This window comes from Grammomys surdaster, unplaced genomic scaffold (assembly GCF_004785775.1).
Source record: "Grammomys surdaster isolate TR1022 unplaced genomic scaffold, NIH_TR_1.0 125950, whole genome shotgun sequence".
Taxonomy (NCBI): domain Eukaryota; kingdom Metazoa; phylum Chordata; class Mammalia; order Rodentia; family Muridae; genus Grammomys; species Grammomys surdaster.
In genome coordinates this window covers 908,979-930,654 of record NW_021620771.1, presented here as the reverse complement: position 1 = coordinate 930,654, position 21,676 = coordinate 908,979, and the positions used below count along the sequence as shown (strand labels likewise).

Genomic DNA, 21,676 nt, shown 5'->3' with positions numbered 1-21,676 from the left:
GGGCAAGGGGTCCATTGTCCCTGTCTGAGTGAAAGGCTTCTCTGGTTTCCTTGGCCACAAGGAGAAAGCAGCCTGTGGGTATGGCTGGCAAAGGAGGGGATGGGTTGGGTTGGGAAAGACACTGGGTAGAGTTTTGTTGGGGGCTGCAGGAACTCAGCCTGTAGCTTATGTCATTGGTCAATAGAATCTGGCAATGCAGATCAAAGCATCCAAAGGAAAACAAAGGCAGCACGAGGAGACTGAGTATGCAGATTGTGCATGCCCATGTGTAGGATCAATCAGAATACTGTATTTCCCTGGGGGGTCAGACGCAAACAAGAACCAGACAGCCAGGCAGTAGGACTCCTTTTCTACCACTAAGTCTCATCAAGACAGTTGCAGAACTTAGCGGAAACAAGACAAAGGACACCATCTAATTATTATCTCTAGAAGCCCTTATGGGTACTATAAAGGATACATAAATGCTCGGTCAACCGCACATGGAAATCCAAAGAGAAAGGCTGTTTCTAGACTCCAGCTAACCTGTGAACATTGGGTACCTCTCTCTGCATTTCCATGGATCAGCGCACAAGAGCAGACTCGTTGTCACTGAGGAACATCCTTGCTGGAATTTCTAGTAGATTCTCACATAATCTCCACAAAAGGCTGGAAGGACTCGGGGACTGGAAAGATACTCTATAGGTAAATTCTGAGTGAATGGTTGAGTCTTATTTTCCTCAAAGCCCTTCCCTTTCAACCATTCTTATTAAGACACAATAGGAGGACCTAGCACTAATTGTAAGGGTTGTTGAAGGCAGATACAGAGGATCCTAAATGAAAGCCTCATACATCTGTTTCTTTCATCCCTGTGAGACCCTGATGCTCCCACTCTGGTCAAGATCCCCTGCGTCTCTGCCTCCCTGCTTCAGAAGAAGAAGGAACGGATGAACAGTTTCTGTAAAGACTACAGTTCCATCCAGTCTCTGCTCACCAGCCCCAACTATGGCTGTCTGTGTTTGGGTAAATCATGGGTCAAAGGTGAGTCTATCCTACCACTGCCCCAGTCTGATGGTCACTTCATCCCCTCAGTTGAGACATGTGCTCTGGGAGTGCCTGGGAAAGCCGGCCACCTCTTCCCATGGGAAGCTGGAGCATCTAGGACAAGTGTCCATAGAGAACAGCAGAAGGCAGCTGAAAACCTGGGTGGGACATGTCCTGATCTCGCAAAGCAAGATGTGACATGGGCAATCTTACCGCTGGGTTTGGAAATACTGAGGGATATGGAAACAAAACACAAGATATGCAAAATGGCACCTCCCAGACTGCCCGTGGAGAGCAGCTCGAGGACTTACACCAGGGACACCTTTGTTCACTTTGCAAATGAAAGCAAAACCATCTTTCTCCCAACCACATATAGAAAAAGCACTTAAGAGCTCGAAGGTAAAGCTTGTCACACTCCAAATACAAAATGATTTACTTTACATGCAGCAAAATATACAAGAAGTGAATTTTAAAACAAACTTAAGTCATTATATTTGCTTGGCACAATTGCAATTCAGTTTTAAAAAAATATTTGAAAAATACTGAAACTGACCTGAATTCAAGTATAACAGTTTCTTCAACAGAAACATTATCAATGCAATAAAACATTACACAGAATATATCGAAGCAAAATGTCTTCTTGAGTTTTTCCCTTAAATTTCGTGTTTTTTTAAAATAGAATTTTAATGCTGACACAACTCACAATCGTATTTTAAAATGGATATTATTGCATTGCTTTTGCATATCTCGTGGGACAGAAAAATGCAGTTACCGATTCTCGTTTCAGAAGCAGAAGCAGAGACAGTGATTTGTTCTTGCTTTCGAATAGCCCCAGATTTAGAACTCCCTGCAGTCAAACCCGAACGGGGATCTACAGACTTCTGTGCGGGGTGGGGTGGGGTGCGCACATATCGTGTGGATGCACATACACACAGACGACCCACTATGGACACACATATGACACAAAGATGCCCATACTTCTCTCCTGAACCAATCCATACGCCCAGCACAGAAAGGAGCTCAGCTCAATCGCCCAGGCGCACACCGCCTTATTTAATTAGCAGCCTGTTAACCTGCAGATTGTGATGCTCAACCAAACCCGAAAGAAAAAAAAAGTTGCTTTTACTTAAGGAAATTGTAATAAGTTACTGGGCATACACAGAGGAAGTAAAACCTCCCTGTGGTGATATTGAACCCTAACTCCAATGGGGGTGGGTGGGGGGTGGGAGTGGACCGCACCATTTAAAGAATACAATAAAACCAATCCGACTTAATAACGCAAATGTGGAAACAGAGAGGTGAGGCCGAGCAGTTGTAAACGCTCTTCTCCCCCACCACCCACCCCCGTGGGAAAACACAACAAATAGTAATAAAGAAATCAAAACCCAGAAAACCGCGACCTGCTGACAAGAACCATCAAATCATGAAACCTAGAGCACCAGGCAGCAGCCTGCGCCCCTGGCCTGGCTAGCTGAGGGCAGGTGGTGTGGTCCGCACTGGCTTCTGCCACCTGCATCTCAGCTCCTGCAGGGGAAGGATCCCTGAAGGGACCGTAGGGACCAGACCTGCCCTGCTGGGAACCTTGCAGCCACCTCCCAGCTCCTACTGGGGACACTGGCCCATTCCTGCCATAGATCCCTGGGGCCCTGCTCCATAGAGATGGCCAGGCTCAGACAGAACGTGTGCAAATGACTGTTTATACAAGCAAGGGGAAAACACCCTTTTGCTTAGGGGTTGGGTGGGGTCCTTTGGGCGGTGCTGCCGCGGATAGGTGCTGGAGCCCCGCACCGCGGCCTTGGCCTTCTCCCCTGAAAAGCCGACTCCGTACACCGCCCAGCTCTGAGGCTTATCCCGACAGCAGTGAATGAAGACGCTGTTCCGGTTACCTCCAGGTCACGAGAACAGTGAGGCACTTCTGAAACGAACCCATTAGGAACATTGAAACGAATAAAAAACACCCGCGTCTCGCCAGCCCTGTGGACTACAGGTTGCTGACGTAGGACCTGCTGTCCGGGAGCGCCTCCTCGCTCCGGCCTCGCCCCAGGGCGTATGCGCAGCTCTCGTCCTCTGGGACCACAGCCCTGTCCTGCCCCGGGTCCCTGCAGTTCACAAAAGGTAAGAGGGTGCCGTTGGGGCTCTGTTGGGCGCCCCCACTGAGGATGTTGTCTGCGGCGTTCTCCATCTCCTCTATTGTCATGTCGCAGGCGTCAGCCAGCTCCTGGGTGGTGACCTCGATGAACTTGGGATCTTGAGCAAACTGTCCCAGTCCTTCTGAAATCAAGACCTGAACAGGAGGGACAAGAAGACAGGAGAGGGGCGTGGTCACTGGAGTTCCAAGTTCCAGTGGGAGGAAGCTGCAGGCTGGTGTTCAGGCAGCATATCTGTGCATGTGGGTATGTGTGCATGCTGTGTATATGCACGCATGTGCACATAAGAGTGCATGTGTGTGGGGTGTGTGTATGCATGTTTGTGTGTCTGTATTTGTGTGCTAAGAGACACTCACAGGAAAGTTGAGATGGAGTATGGATGGAACTGAAGGAAGTAGGCATGCACAGGTCCGAGGATTCTGCCACTATCACCAAATAAGGAGAAACTTGCAGAGGGGCTTTGGGCTCTGCTCTGCTTTTTCATAGGCAGATCTTAGTATGCCCCTTCTTTTCTTTCTCCTCTTTAGACCCCCAAGACATCTTTCATGTTGCCCTATCTATCCAAGAAGCCTTCACTTTGGTTTGGTGAGTGTTGAGCTCTGCCTCCCACCCCGGCCAGCTGTGTGTCTCAGGGCAAGACGCAGTCTTTGCTTTTGTTTGGGAGGTTTGCAGATGACCATCATGTGTCCACCCTTCCTGCCAGCTGCTTTAGTGACTAGTTAGAGGGAAGATGAATACGTCTCTGAGCTCAGGGGTTGAAGAACATGGCCGAGTCCCAGCGGGTCTCTAACCCCCACCCCCCTTCTGTTCCTCCTCCTCCTCTGCCTGCCTCTTTCTCTCCTTACCTTGCTTGGTCATTCTACAGACACCCTATCTGTTCTGTTCTCTGTCCTTAGCACCACAATGGGAGCTCACGCGTGCTGAAACCCATTTTCCCAAATGTCTTCCTCCACTACAATCTTTGGACCTAGAAAATGTCTCAGATTTCTGAGACAAAGAAAGGATATCCAAGCTCAAATGAAGAATTAGGATTTCAGAGCTGGAAAGCACCAGAGGTTACTGCAGTGAACTCCACTCTTAGGTCCATCTGACCACAGGACAAATGCAGCTTCTGCTTGACATGTCCAGGGATGGAGGCCGACTCCATTACAGGCCCCATACTGGGGAGAGCTCTGTTGCCAAGTCCTCCCTCCTCCAGTTCTCCTAGGAGATGGTTTCTAAGGACTATGCTCCTTAGGGCTTGCTACAGTTTGCTGATGGAGTCTAAAATGTGGTGCTACGGCTACAGTAGATGTTCCTCAAGGGCAGAGGAGTGTGGCGCTAAGACATCTCTAATGGAGGAACAGAAGCTCAGGAGGGGAAAAAATGCTACCTTGAACATGGCAGCCCTGAAAACGCCAGTTTCTCTTGGCAAGCTTCTAAAGCTCTGGGGTATTCCCTGAGCTCTCAGAGCGTAGTGAAGTATGGCCCAGTCTACTTGGGAAGGAGCTAGGCTTCTAGCTTTCTGGGCCCTCGGGCGGGGGGGCCCCCCCTCCCCCCCAGGGAACTTGAATTCACATACCGCTTCCACCAGGCTGCTGGCGCTGCCGTGGAACTGTCTCCCTGGAGCTCCAGCCTGGCTGGGCACGGTGAGGGAGACTGGCCGGGCTCTCCGAGCCATGCTGCTGCCCCCACTACAGGCTGTAGTCTCCTCAGACCAAGAGCTACAGTGGATGGATGGGAAGCTGCTGTTGAGTTTCTCGCTGGACTCCGCCCCCTCCAGCCGTAGGGTAGGGATGGGCTGTAGAGGCCTGCCCCGGCTGCCTGGAGTGACAGGGGGTGTGGGGCATGGCCTGGGGAATGTGGTAGGAGAATGGCTTCTCTGCAGGAGGGGGCTCAAGCCTGCCACTGCCAACGCCTGTAGACAGAAGAAACAGGAGTTACTAGGAGGCTTCACCCTAATGCCGGATGGGTGACTTTGAAGCTAATATTTTTCCAGTGAGTTCTGCTTAGAATTCTGGAAGTCAAGATTCAGTCTATCTCACTGAGACCTGGTGAAATATTTAATAATATCCAGATATATTTTAATGAGCATTTCCTTCTGATATAACAGCAGTTCCCTTTAGCTTCAGGACCTTACAGTTGAGTATAGCGTAAATCATCCCGTGTTTAGATCTGCTCTACCATCTGTAGCATCTGAATTCGGTCACTCTGGCTTTCCTACCAGACAGAGAGGGCAATGGTGATGTGCGGGTACACAGAGCTGCAGCTCACTAGCACCCTCTATGATCTGACCTACAGGTTTGTGTGATGTCAAGTGAAATAAGGTTTACGAGGGATGGTGCCCACCACGAGACCTAGGAATACCGGTAGCCATTATTTTAACTTCTACAGTGAAATAGGTCCGTTGATAACACTGCCAGTCTCAACAGAGTGTTTTGAACTCCTTTTATTCTTACTAGACTGCATCATGGTTAAAGGATCTCCATGCCTGCCTTCTGTCCCTGAATACTCCTGAGAATCCTAGGGTAGATCTGAATTCCCACCATCACTGTGACTCTTGGCACTGTCCACTGCTCAGATGTGATATGTTTGTTGAAAAGAATGCCACCCTATGGTGGGAATGTTCATCTCTGGGAAACAGAGAGGATGGGCTGGAGGTGGCACAGGGGAAGATCAAATCAACATGGAGAAACCTTTTTAAATAGCACGCACAGTGTCTCTACAGCCTGCTTTTCTTCCTCCTTCCCAGCTCATGAGGGTCCCCACCTTCTGGAAATCTATTATGCTATATGCGTTATGTTGGAAAGTTTATGACTATAATCCTTATTTAGACAGTGCTTTGGCTTTGAACTGAAGTGATATCAGTTTAGAAAACACATGTGTTCACACTCGCACACACATGTATACACATGTACACACACAAGCGCATGTGTGTGGCCACACGTGTGTGCAAACACACACACACACACACCCACAAACACAGAGACACACACATTGAAAGCACAGACCCCAAAGGGAGTTTGTAATTAAAAAGGTAACCTGGGATGCTCAGGTAAGAGCCCATTTGCTACAGGTAACGTACTGCCTGAAGTTTCTCCTCGTTCTGAGTATGATGTAGGTGTTTCCACTCTCAGCTGTACCTTGCCAGGATGGATTTTATATAATGAGTCTCCCCGGGGCTTTTCTCCTTGGAAACAACTCCTAAGTTTTCTAATTTTATTTCCTCCCTCCTTCCTTCTGTCCCTCCCTCCCTCCCTCCCTCCCTCCCTCCCTCCCTCGCTCCCTCCCTCCTTCCCTCCCTCCCTCCCTCTCTCCTTCCCTCCCTCTCTCTCTCTTTGCCAGTCTAGCCTAGTCTAACACTCTCTACCATCCTCGTGTCTTAGTCTCTTGAATGCTGTGATTACAAGCACGACCGCCAACCACCCGTGTCTAGCATTTCCTCCTCTCAACCATGTTGCTGCCATCGCTTCTGCATTGCGGCGGACAGACAGAGTGCTCTGTAAGTTCAAGTTCCAGGTCCCATCATTCCCTAGGTATGCTGTATCCACTTGGGTGCGTGCAGCATAAGGCAGCGTGGGGGCCGGGGAGGATATCTGTGCACTGTAAGGAGAAAGCTCACGAGCCCCAAAGCTTCCGGTTAGAATCAGAAGAGGACTCCTCACTAGAGTTTCCTAGGGACCTGTCTGTGTGTAGAGAAGCAGATGGCCCTGCTCAGGGGCTGATACACAGAGCTCTGAGAAGGGAAGACAGGGGGGTATCTGGGGAACTACTGTCATCCTAGGGGGTGTGACAGTGGCCTGCTCACAGATGTTAATACCTGATGATGAACCAGATGCAAGGGCAAGGCTGTCTTCTGAGAGATGTCTCCTCCTTGACCCTTTTGTCGCCTTAGACATTCGAGATGGAAGGAGGCCCTTCGACCTGCAAAAGTAGCCAGAGAACCCGAATAAGGACACAGGTGACGGCACCGACCCGTGACAGCTCTGCTACAGTTTGGATCACAATGTCTACCAGGGGCCATGTATTAAAGGCTCAGTCCCCAGTTTGGTGGAGTTGAAAGGCTGGTTGAATATTTAAAAGGTGGAGCCTCATAGGAGGCTTTCTACCAGGGGGGCTTTGTCTTTGAGAGTGAACACAGGACACTGGTCTCTTTCCCTCCTTTATTTATATTCCAGGCCAGGAGGCAAAGGACACATTTCCCATCATGATGTGCCTTCTTGCCACAGGCCCCAAAGTAATAAGCCATGCTTCCAAATCTGTGAGCTCAAATTAGTCTTTCTCATTTTTAAGCTGACTATCTTAAAAGTGTTTTATTACAGTGACAGCTGACTGAGAGAGGCTCACTCTCTGCTGAGGTACAAGGGTCAGTGCTGCAGGCCCAAAGCTCTTTTTATGTCTGAGGCACCTGAGTAAATGATGTCTATGCCCCATTCCAATAGACTTTGTCTCTGGAGAGCTATCTTGTCACTTTGCATGTCTACCAGGCCATTGCTAGAGCTTGTCTGAGTGAGGCCCAAAAAGTTTCTAGGTTGTCACTTGCTGTCTGCCCATTGCCATCTTGGAGGTGACTCTTGTCCACCATCTGCAGAGCAAGGTGTGAGTTTACCTAGAGAGGCTGAGCGAAGGACACTCCTCTTTGGAGATGGCTGGGGCTCCCTCTTGTCCTCCTCTGGGCAGGTCAGTTGTCGGTTTTCATCTTCCTGGTAGGAGAGTCTGGAATGGAGAAGCATTAGTGCTTGTTCCTGAAGGCTGGCCCAGAGGTGCCGCCTGTCAGGACAGATGTTATTCCCAGAAAGCAGTTTTCTGCTTGTTGGGGGTCCCAGCTATATATCCAGTGCAGGAGCCTTGTGGTTGATTTTTCCCCCCTTGGCTGATGATTGGAATTCAAAGGCTCATGCATGCTAAGTAAGCACCCTACCACTGAGCTCCTAGCCTAGACCCTAGCCTTCCTTGTGTTTCTGATTTCAGCCAGTGGAGGCTTTCTTGGTTATAGAGAAAGTTGGAGAAAGAATTCTAGCCCCATATAACATCCTCTTAGAAGGACCTTACATGCCTGTCTTTACATAGGTCTATTCTGTTCACTATGGCCATTCTCAATGTTACCACCACATCCCCTACCCCTCCAACCCTCCCCTACCTGGCTACCCGTTCACTACCAAAAGCACACAAGCCACTGCCTGAGCCAAGCACTGGCAGACTGTAGGGTGTCTAGTTGATGACTTCTAAACTTTTTGATTCTCTATCATAATGAGAAATATATTATACATATCCCCACTACCATAGACATCCCTAGCCATAGGAGACACTCCCTTAGTTGCATGTACCCCATTCTCTGTTTCTGGACTACTTTAGCTGATATTTCTTTCAAAGACTGTTGGCTATCGCCCACTGCATGACCCTCCACTGACCAGTCTTCAGTTTGAGCAGCCCAAATGTATTCCAGCCCTCAGTGTAGATTAGATCATAGACTGCTACCACTAAAGTGCTTTTGTTGAGTTTAGGTTTTGTTTTCTTCCAGTACTGATGATGGAACTCAGGACCACAAGCATGCCAAGCAACACTCTACCACTAAGCTATGCGCACAGAATTCTTTGCATCTTGAAGGCTGACACTGTACAGCCTGTTGGCTTTGAATCCAACCCTGCAATCAAGCACACTGATTCCAAGAATGTATATATCTGCAGGGGGAGTTTGGGACACGAGGATCTCCTATTCTGATACTGCCGAGCTTTGCTTCCATCCCCAGCTAGATAAGTCCCCTCCAGTACATTTTCTTCTTCAGTTGTGCCCATTCTCACAGACCTGACTTCTGCTTGTGCTTCTGGTACATAACTGCAGCTACCCCACTGATGGACTTGTTCTGCATGTCTGTGCCCCTTGACACTAATAGCGCTCTGTGGGTAGTTGGTTATAAAGGTCCACATTTCTTCTGTGATCTCTTAGCTCCCTAACTGGTTAGTTAAAAATCTCCTGGATTCAAAGCTGGCTTATTCAAAGTCAGGCAAGTATTTATTTAATAAGAACAAGAATTTCTTCATCTTGGCTTTTTTTTTTCTAATTTCAAGGGCCCAAAAAGTACTAAAGCTCTTACAGGCAAGTGAAGGGTATCTACAGTAGTCATAAAGATTTTACAAGGAGTCTAGAGAGGCACATACTTAAATACATACTTCTTAAACAATATTTATTTTTTCAGGATCTGATATATCTAGCACCTTTTGTTGTCATTCTGTTTTATTTATTTGTATCAATTATTATTAATTTAACCACATACTTATGAGGCACGGTAGACAATGTGTAATGACTGTGTCTAGTTAGTTACGACCATTTCCTTAAGCAGTAAAGTTCACTGACTGTTTAGCACCGTGTAATAGCACAGTATTTATCTGGTGCACTGAGATAGTTAAGCAGACATGCACTCTATGTAATGAATGTCTCCGTCTTTTTATTTTACTTTGTGCTGGGCACGTTCGAGGTCCTCTTGTCTAGTTATTTATAAACTGTATGCTGATCCAACTCTTCAGAACACCACTACTCACCAGATGGGCATTACAGACACTCAGTGGCTCTAGATGGAAGCTAAATATTCCCAAGAGGACTGAGCTAGCATCCCTGGATGTGCCAGCTGTGCCTCTTCAGGGCAGCCTTAAAATAGCTGTTTCATAACAAGCTTCTTTAAGCATCAGTATATATGTATACTGACTCATACTAGGAAATACACCTTGATCACAGTCCCAAAGTTTAAAAAGCACTATTTAAAAGGTTTCCTGGAAGTGTTCTGCAGCGAGGCAATCCAAGCTGCAGAGGGAATCCTGGGTAGGTATTACAGGCATGCCATTGTCTGGCCTAGAGGAGGGATCTCAGCACTGCTCAGTCTCCACCCTGTTCTACACTTAGGATTGCCTGGGGCAGGAGGCTTACATATCTGTGGAGAGCAGGCTGGGCTCACTGCAGTACTCCACTTCTTCACTCATCCTCACGCTTCGGATCTCATCCGGAAACATCTCCTGACTCACCGTGGCCCCCGGGCTCTCTCGGGAGTGGTACCTGCAGCGTCCGAGGGTGGGGAAAGTATCAGAATCCATCAAGACTCCTGCCTTCTCCCCAGAAAGTAAGATGACATTGGGCATACACAGAGACACAGTCCATGGCTTCTGATGAAGTCACAGAGCCAGAGATGCCACTAGCTGTGTCAAGGCTCTGTGTGGGAGATGCAAGTAAGACTGAATTCTGCTCCCAACTCTTACTCTGTGGCCCAAGACCTTTAGCTCATCCCATGAGAGCCACACACAGGCAGGATGTTTTCTCCTCTATAACACTAGATAGAGTAACAGGCCTGTCTTGGACTTAGTTGTAATGCGATTGTCATACAAGCAAGAGGACCCAAGCTCAATCCCTAGAATTCATGAGGAAAAGCTGGGAACAACTAGCTGAACTGGTGAGGCCTAGGTTCAATGAGTGATTCTAGCTCAGTGGAAAGTAATTGAGGAAGACATTGGATGTCAATCATGGCTTGACACTGGATGTCAGTCCCTGGCCTCTGCACACATACACACACAGCACATGTACCTCTACACAAACTTGAACATACGAAGATACAAGTGGAGGCTTGGTTTTGAAGCAGCATCCTGAACTGAGCAGTCAATACAAGAAACCACAGGCTAGTGTGGGCAGCAGAGCCTTTAGGAGGTGGCTTCACCCAACTGACAAGGCCCTTGATCATAGTCAATGCGTCTCTGTTCTAACCCTGAAGTGAAGGCACAGCAGGGACTCCACATGGAAGGCTTGTCTGAGCAGACTGAATAAGCCCACATCTGTTCTGAGTCCCAGTACCTCCTGAGCTAAAGAACCCCTCACATCTGGCTGTGTCTTTGAGGAGAATGCTGTCCTTTTCTGAGACAGGGCCCCCTAACTGTTCACTCCAAAGCTCTTCCCAGATATTCTTCCTCTTCCTGCCTGTGTGTGACTCAGTGCCTCCCTGCAGCTCTGTTCTCAGGGATCCAGAACGTCAGGGCCCTAGGCCTACAGGAACCTACTACTACATGGCTATGCTGTCAAATGCCTCCTACTTATTTACATTTTTACCCACAGATTAGTGCTCCTCTCAGCCTTGGTCAGAAAAGCTTCTTTTAGCCGACAGCAGCAGAGACTCATGTGGTCAAAGTGCTGAGAATCATTTGCCCTTGTGCGCTCAGTCCTAAACAAGACACCTGCATCAGCCCTTCCAAGGCTCGAGGCACATTTGAGGAGAGGCGACAGGAAGCTGGGGGATTAGAGCAGTAGCATGAAACCACTGATTGCGGCCTTCCTACAAGACTGGGCCCTCGTGGAGGGGGCGTGGCTCAGGAGGCTCAACCCCTCCACGAGGAGCTATTGGCTAAGGGAGGAGAATGAGGGTCTTCAGTGGTGTAAGCTCCCACCCATTCTTATCCAAGCCACTTAAAAAAGGGCTGGGGGGGGGAGATAAGAGACTGTGATGGTGGGATGAATATGAAAATAGGAAATATGAATAGGAAAAAATTAAATAAGACTTTAAAAAAGAAAGTGAGAGGCTTTCATAAGGCGTAGAAGGGAATAATAGCTACTACTAGGACCGAATCATCAAAGGTGGTGGGGCAGGTGTAGTGTTTTCAGAAAAAGGCAGGGTCACCAGACCAGGCATGGGAAAACTGCTTCACCTTAATAATCTAGGGAGCAAGCTGTCAGAGCAGCACACCCGTCTGGTGCCCCGTGTGTGGAGTCCTGGGGCCAAAGGCACAGCCAGTGCTGCTGTTGAGTGGTTAAAGCAGCTCTGTCCCTGAGGGACTAGAAGGTAGGATGGATGCCATAGCAACATTTCTGGACTCAGCCATTCAAGCGAGTAGGCGTGGAGACTTGCTTGTAGCCATTTGGGAATGGGATCGTGTGAAAAACCAGTGAGCAAGTATGTTGCTCCGTGAATGGCAGATCAGGCCATTTGGGATTCAGAAAAGACACTTGAGATTCTTGATTGTATTCAGGGCCAGAGGGCAAGACAAAGGGCAGTGTCACCAAGAACCCATGGGCTGAGGATCTGTGCTGCCTGCTGGCTGCAAAGGCGGCTAGTTAAGGGTGATGTGATAAGATGCAGAGGGCATCCTTTCCCACCCGGGCTCAGGAAGCCTGCAGCTGATATAGTACATAGAGAGGAGACCTGGAGAGGCCCAGGACATCTTCCTTAAGGCCTAGAGCAATTATGGAGCCCACCACACCTGCATTTCCTGGTGTCTCGTCCTACTGCCCAGGGCAAGGGGGAAAAGGGTGAGCCTGCAGGTGGGAGACACGGAAGACCCCAGGAAGCACAGTGCACTACTGCTATAGAAGTGGATACACTGCCCAATCTCAACTGCATGAAAGGCTACACTTAGGGATTTGGGAAAGGGCAGACGCTTTGCTATACAAGCCCAAGTCACACATCTTGGAGGGTCACAGGTCAACCTGTTGAGGGATGAGAGGAGAGAGGACTGTCAGGGGTGTGGTATCTTAGAAGACATCTGGGAAACAGAACAGTGCTGCCTTCATTATGACCGCCATGTGTGAGCAGGAGCAGCTGTGGGTAGCAAGCTGGCTTCAACCTCTACCTCAGGGTAGTGGTCGCCACTGGAGCTCGAAGGCTGAGGGGCCTAAGTCCATCTTTCCTTGTGTCATCTGGTATGATGTGTGAGCCCGCATACCCAGGCCTATCATCTAGCTTACCTCTTAGAGCTGAACTTCCATGCTGCCTCCTGTACCCGGATAGCAGGGGACAAGGGAGGCCCATGGCCCTCCACAGTGCTGACCGTGCTGGAGTAGCCAGCGGGATGGGGGAAGCGGCCCAGGGCAGTGTTGTTGGCATTGTTGATGTTGGCATTGGAGCCCGTGGATGAATAGCTGCTGGGGGTGAAAGTGGAGTCCACCAGCTTCTCATGGGACGGTGACTCGGTGTCAGCTTGGTTGTTCCCTGTCTTGTTGATGTGCAGTGGGCGCTGGGTGGCAAACGTCTGAGGAAAGTTGCTCCTGCTATCACTCTGATAGTAGGTGACGTGGTTGCCGAACAGGCCTCCAGCCCTCTGCAGGCAAGACAGAGGTGTAGGTCGAGAAGGCTTCTCCATCATCTCTCTCCTCTCATTCCCCCCTCCCTTGTACAGCAATGGTTGAGAGGCACAGGCCACAGGGAGCAAGCCTGACCTCCAGCTTGACCTCTGCCACACTCTGGACACATGGTAAAGGGAGGGAGGGACTTAGATGCTCAAGGTCCCAGTTACCCTACAGCACCGAGATAGGAATTCTTCATGTGCCTGGACAGACAGGAGGTCGCTGGTCTAGAAGCCTCCCTGGAAGTTTGTTCCCAAAAGAACACTGAGGAGGAGACTGAGGTTGGGTTTCAAAGACAAGTCTGAGATGGTGTCCCCCAGAAGCCAGTTAGTTGGCTTTGGGGAGCTTGCTGGGGGTGTTCGGAGATAGGGAGATGGAATGGAAGGTGGAAACCAGATTGTTTGAGTGAAAATAAAACTGGTCTGTGAAGCTAGAAGCTACATTGGGCAGACTGAAACTAAGTGTGAAGAGTCTGCTGTGTCACTAGTATCATGGCTCCTTTTCCTGTAAGGGACCCTCTGAGACTTGAAGTCAGGAATAAGTGATTTTCTCTAAAATTCCTACTTTGTCCCAGAGCAAGGGATGGAGGAAGTGATGGTTTGCAAGGTTTGTCTAATTCTTGATATTTGAAGGTCCTTGGGTTCTGGTGGCCCATCTTGGCTTCTGTGGTCTTATGAGAGGGGTGTTCTGTATCTCTGAGGCCATTCACTGATGGACATCTGAATGATGCCAGTAAGGTTGCAAGGCTGGCCACAGCAGGGTGGGCCGGGCTTGGTTCCCTGTGTGCTTGTAGTCTGGGAAACGGATCTGGGGACTGGGATTGGCAGAAAGAACAAGGGAGGGAGCATGATGGGAGATGTCATCGTATGGCACATCAGTGTGAGATCTTTCCCACTGCGTTAATATTACTCCAGGAAAAGAGGAGGCCTGGAGGGTACCGCTGTGAGCCGGACATCACACGCTCCATCTTTACAGGGCAGCTGCTGTTTGTCTATCTGCCACATGAGAACCCACACTCAGTGTAGCCACTTAACCTGTTTTTCCTTCAAGAAAAGCCAGACGTTTATATTTTTACTTAGATAGGCCAGATATTCAAATTTTGGTAAATAAAACGGGTTTTCAGATTAGATGTGGCTCAGGAGTTCCTACTCCACACCTTCTGATGAGAAACTTCTCTAGGAAAATTTCTTTCTAGAAACAGGTTCCTCATGTATTCTGAGAGCTGGCCATATTTTGAGCTGCTGTGTCCCAGGAGGATGGTATGACATGGAGTGGGCTCCGGAAGGAGGCAGAAGCTGATTAGGGAGGGTGGGGTACTCCTCAGAGAGATCAGGCAAAACACTGACTCAGCGCACTGGTGGCTCAGATTGAACTTTGTGAAGGGCACCAGTCATGGCACTTACCCTGAAGATGTCATCTTCAGAGGCAGCAGACACTGCCTCTTTCATAGCCTTGTCCAGCTCCTCCTCAGCAGTCAGATCTCCAGAGATGGCCCTCCGGATTTCAGGCCCAATGTCATGCAAGGTGCGTAAGCCAGCCTGGAACCCAGAAGGACATGTGAAGACCCAAGTCCTTTCTACTGATCTTTAGTTGGCCAGGACCTTCTTGCTCTTCCCCAAGTCCCTGGCTCTCTGCTCTGCCAGGTAGCTGGGACCCCACACCAGGTGACGAGCTTCCCTGGACACTTCTGCCCCCATCATCCTAGAGCAGAAGAATCTGTTCATCTATTTAGGAGGAATGACGGTATATTACAGGATTAGCAAGAACCAGGGGCTGAGAAAGCCAGCAGGGCTGCTGCAAGGGGGAGCGGGAAGAAGAGCACACCGCCATACCATAGCCACCTTCGGGAATGTTTACAGTGCTCGCAAGTGTTCTTGTGATAGGACTTAGCCTCTAGGTAGCTGGTGAGGCTTAGACCCTCAATAGGATCAAGGGGAGGTGACCAGGACCTTTGAGTGAGGGCAGCCCCACCAGCCCCTCACCTGCAGGGACAGCGCGTTCCTCTGTGAGGGCTTGCCCACCAGACCCTGCTCTTTTCGCTTCTTGAATTTCCTGAAGTACTCTTGGATCAGGAAGGTGGCATAGAACTTGCCCACTGTGACCTCGTCATCTAAGGTACACGGAGAGGAGAAAAAGATGAGGGATTCCACCAGATCATCTTGATTATTTTTTCTAGCATGTAATTTTTTTTAACATATTAGCTTTAATTTTTTTTTTAAGTTCGGAAAAAAGCATGTAAAGAGGCATATGATGAAAAGTCACAGCTGGGCAGTGGTGGTGCACACCTTTAATCCCAGCACTTGGGAGGCAGAGGCAGGCGGATTTCTGAGTTTGAGGCCAGCCTGGTCTACAGAGTGAGTTCCAGGACAGCCAGGGCTACACAGAGAAACTCTGTCTCGAAAAACCAAAAAAAAAAAAAAAAAAAAAAAAGTCACCCATCCCTGTCTGCTTACTCACTCCCTTTTGGCTGCTCATCCCATTAGTTTCTTGAGTATCTTTCCAGAAACAAGCAAGCATGTTATCATCTACCTTTTTAATTGAGACAAGGTCTCTATATCTTGTCCAGGTGGCCTCCAAGTCCTGGGATCAAGGACTCACTCCCTTCTGAGTAGCTGGGACCAGAAGTGTATGCTCCTGTCTGTACATGGCTAGAGTAGCCAACTGGAGTAGCCAACTACAGAAGTTATGGGCTTTCCATGGGGCAGGGACTCATTTCTACATGGAAGAGAAAGCTCTGGAGGTCCCTGATGAGGGAAATTGGGAATGGACTTGGAGTTCTAGGTTCCTTCAGGCCTGAGCTGGATGCCCAAGTCTACACTGAACTCACTGGAAAACCTGCATCGCTTCTAAGAACACCAGTGCCTGGTGTGAACCTCACAGAGATGCTTCGGGCAGCAGAAAACGATGCCGGAAGTGGGTCTCAAATAGGAAGAACCTCCTAAAGATGTTTCCAGAATGTGTGGGTTCAATTAACATGTTAATAAAATATACGTGACAAATGAAAGTGCTGACAATGTTCACATTGTCTTGTTCCCATTCAACAGCTACTCATTCTAAGTGTCTGCGTGTGTGGACTTCATCAGTCATTGTAGCTTTCTGTATAGGTGTACCAAGCCTTTGTATACTGGATGCAGTTGCTTTTTTAACACACCCTACTTTAAGCATTCTACTAGTGCCGTGGAAATTACAAGCACAGACATGTTACCTATGATTTCAGCTTGAGATTCTAGCAAGGATGGTATGAAGTACTTGCTAGGAAAAGGGGCTTGTGGCTTGGTAGGCACGAGAAACACTACTCTAAGAAAAAATGAGTTTTCAGAGAAGATACAATGAATCTTAGGTAACTTTCCTTCCAGAACAACTCTAGAGCAGTCACCCTAGTGGCCTATGGGTAAACATATGTCCATATATTATAGAGTTCCCACAAAAGTTCTGCCAAACTTACAGCATGGAAGGGCTCGCCTGTTCCCACGGATGAATGTGGGATTACAGTAGATTTCTAACCCGACAGTTTGCATCAAGTCTGTGTAGGACATTGCAACCTGGTAGGACCTCTGAGCCCCCAGAAGGGTATAGAATAGAAGGATCCAGAAGCATGGGAGACTCAAGCATGGAAGTCTCAAGGGCTGTGTCTGCCCTGCTAATGATGGCCCCGCTGGAGGGCAGGAAGGTGGAGAAACCCCACAGGCTAGGCAAATAGTCCTGGTCTGGAAATGCAGGGAACACTTACCACCTGCTGGAGGCACCACCTGGTCCAACAGCTTCATGCTGGTCCTCTTCCAGATTTTCTTGATAATGGCCCGCAGCTCCTCATTGGCTTGCTCTAGGTTCCCTGGTAGAAGGAAGCACACACTGAAAACCTCCCCTGGATGCACTGGGAAGCCATGAATGGTGGCCTTAGCCCCACAAATCAGCCCTGATCCATCACAGTCGTCTCCCTTGCCTTCCTGTTTTCTCATTCCTTCCCCTCCCCTCTCCCTCTATCTTGTTTTCTTTCCTCCTTTGCCCTGTCCAAGGTTATTCTCCTTCCCTCCTTACATGCAAGCCAGCCCAAAGTCCTTCCCCAATCCCCAAGCTGCTTTCCCTCCTGGTTAGCATTGGAGAGCCTGTGGTGCCTGCAGACACCCATGTCTCAGCCTTGATACTGATTGTCCTGCAGGACAGCATCAAGGCTGATCACAGTGGCGACATCTCATAGTGAGCTCCTTGTGCTGCTCCAGGAACTAGAGACCTTTTGAGGAAAGGATGGTCCACTCCTCCTACATACATACACAACACAGAGGCCACATATATATCCACAGGCTCTCTGCTGGGTCCCCCAGGGAAGGAAGTGAAGAAATCTTAACAGTGGAGAAAGAAACCAGAAGGCCCATGTTCTGGTAGTTCAGACATCCTCTCTCCACTGGTAAAACAGGCTTCAGTAGATGTTCACTGCCTGAGACACTAGCCTCCTACTGGTGGAGAACCAAAGCTAAAAGATGATTTTAAGAAGGGCTATGCTACACAGGATTCTCCGCTCTTCTCAAGGATACCTTCCCCCACCATCAGTGTGCATGCACCCATTGTATAAACCATTGGAGTGAGGATATGATATATGGTACTCCTGTGATTAGATTATGTCACACAGGACCTGTTACCTGACCTAAGGGAAATGATGCCTCTGATCTAATCATGGGAGCCAATTAAATGTCCAGAATACATATGTGTGTGTGTGTGTGTACTATGTTCATTGTATATTTACTAAAAAAGATTATTTTATTTTGAAAGAAGTCTAGTGCCTTCTCTGGCTGGGAGCAGTCAGGTAGGACACACAGACAGACCCTGAGAGGCCTGGATGAATGAATACCGTGTACTGAGGAAAGTAGTCTCTGGGTGCTAAGACACCCCCAGCTGACAGGCAGCTAGCGGGGAATCAGGGACCGCATAGTAGTGGATCCACAAAGTAGTGGATCACCTACAAAGTAGTAGGAGAAGAATTCCAGTCAGAAACCCGAATGAGCTTGGAGGTAGCGTCTTCCCTTGAGCTCATTTTCCCCAAGGCCTCTGGAAAAAGCCAGCCTGCCAACACCTCACTTTGGGTGTCTGCTCTCTTACATTGTGAGAAGAACCACGTTTGCGATCATTTGGTCGGACCCAAGGAACAGGTGCATCTCCCAAAGGCTCCTCCTCATCTTTTAGGTTTTCATTTGTTTCCATAACAACCCACATAACCATGGAGCTCCACCAATTACTTGTTTCCAGTGCTGGGGTCTGAACCTTGAGCCTTGTGCACACTAGTCACCATTCCACCATCCTTCAAGCCCTAATTTAAATATCTTCAAATAGCTTCTTCTCCTTCAGTGTTCCAAAAAAAAAAAAAATCTTGTTAATCTTGATACTTGACTTGGGATAAGGGTTCTGGTTCTCAGGCTATGTGTTAATTTCTTTCTAATTACTTCCAATTACAAACGACTTAAGGGGGAGTGAAGACTGATATGTCTTAGCCTTACAGATGTTGGTGTTTCCTTCCATTTCTTCTCTGAGCATGATGTTGGCTCCTAGACTTATGTGTAGCAAGTTCATAGAAGGCCTGTTTTGGATGAAGCTCAGCCTTGAGTCCTGGGGCATTCCCAAGAGCCTTTATGCTTAAGTGCTTTTTTTTTTCTACCTTTAATTAAATGTATGTCCCACTGGCTGGCTTCTCTCCTCAGGAACTCCTGCCTTCTAGCAGTGGCTATCGTGATTGAGAATTTGGCAGCCACTCAATGTGGCCCTCAGGTACTGGCATCAGTTCACTGAGATCTGGTTTGCCTATGCAGTACATCTTTGGCATTGCTAAATCTTGGCCTCTATGCACAAATGCTCTTTACTCCTTCCTGGAGCCAAAACCTACAATATTAATTTGCACCAAGCTTTAAGGATTACCACACGTTCCTTTGAGCAACCATTTTTGTCTTTTATCCTTGGAAAAGGAGACTTTTCCCTTGGAACTGCAAGGAAATGATATTCACTGTAGAAAATTTGGAAAGATCAGCTCTGATCCACTCTCTCACATGTGGATGCATATTACTCAGTGGTACTCAATATTAATATACCAGCAGGCATCCTTCCTGTTCTGTTTGTTACATACACAAGGAGAGCATCTCTCTGGGTGACTCTAGGGAAGTAAATGCCGAATGCCACCGCCTTTCATTATTTCACGATATGGAAACTGAAGCAAGACAGGAACTAGTTACACACACTCTGTGGCCTGTTGTATGTGATTTTCCAGTGCCTTTCTGCTGCACTGAGGACACTGGCTGGAAGCCTGGGCCTCTCAGGTTGCAACAGTGATGTCAAACTCTAGTTCATCCATGAGGTGTCTGTGCAGCTAACTTTAAATTCAGGTTCACAGGCTCCCCCTCAGACAGGGAGGTTCAAAGATTCAGCTGATTCTCAGAGGTAGGTAGCCTTTTGAGCGGCTCATGGTCTTTGTTCTTTGATCACACTCTTAAGAAGCACTTAAGTTGGGTGTCTTGGGGAGCAGCAGCATCTTTTGGGGGTCTATCCCATGCAGTCTATCCTAGAGTAGTTCAGAGTACTTACCAGTAAGACAGACAACAGATGCCTTCACCAGAGCTGCTGTTAACCTACAGGGCAAACTAGAAGGGCCCTGTATTGCAAGCAGCCAGAGAGAACAGTCCGAGTACCACAGCACACGTGGCATCCTAATCATTAGCAATTGCATGTAGTGACTTCTATTTACCACAGTCACTACTTGTCATGGTCACCTTTCCAATATAGGTCCTTTTTTTTTCCCAACCTGCTTTTATACCATTTTAATTACATGCAAGTATTAAGGTCAGTTCTAGGTTGAATAACTAGCAGTACAATAGATGCAAATAATCAAGGAACAAGCAAGACAATAAACACAAATAGTCAAAGAACAAGCAAGGCAATAAACAAAATTCTATGATCACTCCCACAATCACTGTTTGTAAGGGCTTCTCAGGATGACCAAAATATCTGAGCCTACTTCCCTGCCCTAGCCCAAAGTCATTTTCATGTCTGAAGCCTACTTCTTTGTTCTAGCCTAAGATTTAGATCCCTGCCTAAAATTACTCCTTTGTTCTAGCCTAAGATTTAGATTCCTGCCTGAAATTGCTTCTTTGTTCTAGCCTAATGTCAGATTCCTGCCTGAAGCCCACTTCCTTGTCCTTGGCCAATGTCAGATTCCTGCCAAGCAGCAGTGTATTTGGCATAATTCTAACACCTCTCTGGATGTTTTAACTTTGTATAGTGAACTTATGAATTTAAAGAATGCTGCTCTGTTGAGTATTGATGTGGCAGATACTGCTGATAAAATTATCCATGACCTGAGGTCACTATTTCCATTTTGGTCAAGCTTCAAGAATGGCATATATAGCTTGATCATGCTAGCCCTTTTTGTCCTTGGAATACTTTTATTCCTGCCCATCATGTTAAAGCATGTCTTTAACAACATCAACATGTTGGCATCCAAAGTACATGGCTTGAAACTGAAAATGGACCCCCAAATGGAGTTATTAATTTAATAGGCTAGCAAGTCAAGGGCAGGTAAGATTCTGCACAGATCCTTACCAACCTAGGACAGAAATGCATTGCTTTTGATAATGCATATTCCATGATGGGTAAGGAAGGCATTCTTGTCAGAATGACCTAAGACAGGCTCAGCCTTGTTTATGAAATAAAAAAAGGGAGAGGTGGAGAGCTTTTGGGGATGCTTTTGGAAAGAATCTGACATTGGTCAAGGACAAAATAGGTCCTTTTAATTTTAGAAGAGAGTTGAGTGTTTGGGAGATGAGCCTACTGTTAATACAAGTCTATTGGATGGGGTTTGGTCCTACTCTGCATAACAACTGCCTCTTCTGCATTTTGCACTAAACCCTCAGTCTTCAGAAGGTTACGGGGCAGTTTCTAGGATTTGATGGAAAAGAAAAGTTCAAAGTAAATTAGCTGTGGCAAGGGCTATTTAGGAACTAAGGAAAATGTAAGCATGCAGCAGCTCTCAGAGACAGAGTGCAGGCTGTCAGTGTTATTCTGCACCTACGCTGTGCAGGCAAGAGCATCTTTCTGGTAGGGATGCTAGATCTTCCTGGGCATCCTCCTGTCAGTGGTACACAAGAGCTATTACCTTCTGTTTTGATCCTCAGGGCCGTCCTGACGAGGGCAAACAGGGTAGCATTGAACATGACTGTCCCATCGCTGTTCAGAGGCATGTTCATGGACACCAGGCGCTGGAGGGGAAAGGAGGCTCAGTCAGTGAGGATGGCAGGCAGTTCTTAAAAGCTCCATACAACCATGTGGCAGGAAGGTTGGGAGGTTCCTAGAAGTGTGGATGGGTGCTGCTGGGAGTGGGAGGGGTATGCATGGGCTCACTGCAGTGTTTTCAAAGCTTTTCCAGGGAGAAACTGGGCTTTGTAGTTAAACACTCTAGTACC

The 21,676-nt window shown here is 48.0% G+C and overlaps 1 protein-coding gene across 18 annotated transcripts in view; it reads right to left on the bottom strand.

The window, feature by feature from the left end:
• Window positions 1–1,436: 1,436 nt before the first annotated feature.
• Cacna1c (calcium voltage-gated channel subunit alpha1 C) overlaps window positions 1,437–21,676 on the bottom strand; it is a 604,243-nt gene continuing 584,003 nt past the window's right edge. For 17 of the 18 annotated variants that reach the window (XM_028753517.1, XM_028753518.1, XM_028753520.1 and 14 more), the window contains 10 exons: window positions 21,370–21,472; window positions 16,969–17,070; window positions 15,221–15,348; window positions 14,642–14,776; window positions 12,861–13,213; window positions 10,068–10,193; window positions 7,756–7,862; window positions 6,967–7,070; window positions 4,729–5,064; window positions 2,763–3,304 (listed from right to left, as the gene is read on the bottom strand). In XM_028753517.1, coding sequence (XP_028609350.1) covers window positions 3,002–3,304; window positions 4,729–5,064; window positions 6,967–7,070; window positions 7,756–7,862; window positions 10,068–10,193; window positions 12,861–13,213; window positions 14,642–14,776; window positions 15,221–15,348; window positions 16,969–17,070; window positions 21,370–21,472 — 1,797 coding nt within the window. In that variant the 3' untranslated portion in view covers window positions 2,763–3,001. Of the gene's footprint in view, window positions 3,305–4,728; window positions 5,065–6,966; window positions 7,071–7,755; window positions 7,863–10,067; window positions 10,194–12,860; window positions 13,214–14,641; window positions 14,777–15,220; window positions 15,349–16,968; window positions 17,071–21,369; window positions 21,473–21,676 lie in introns of all 18 variants that reach the window. The other variant, XM_028753516.1, reaches the window with a different exon arrangement.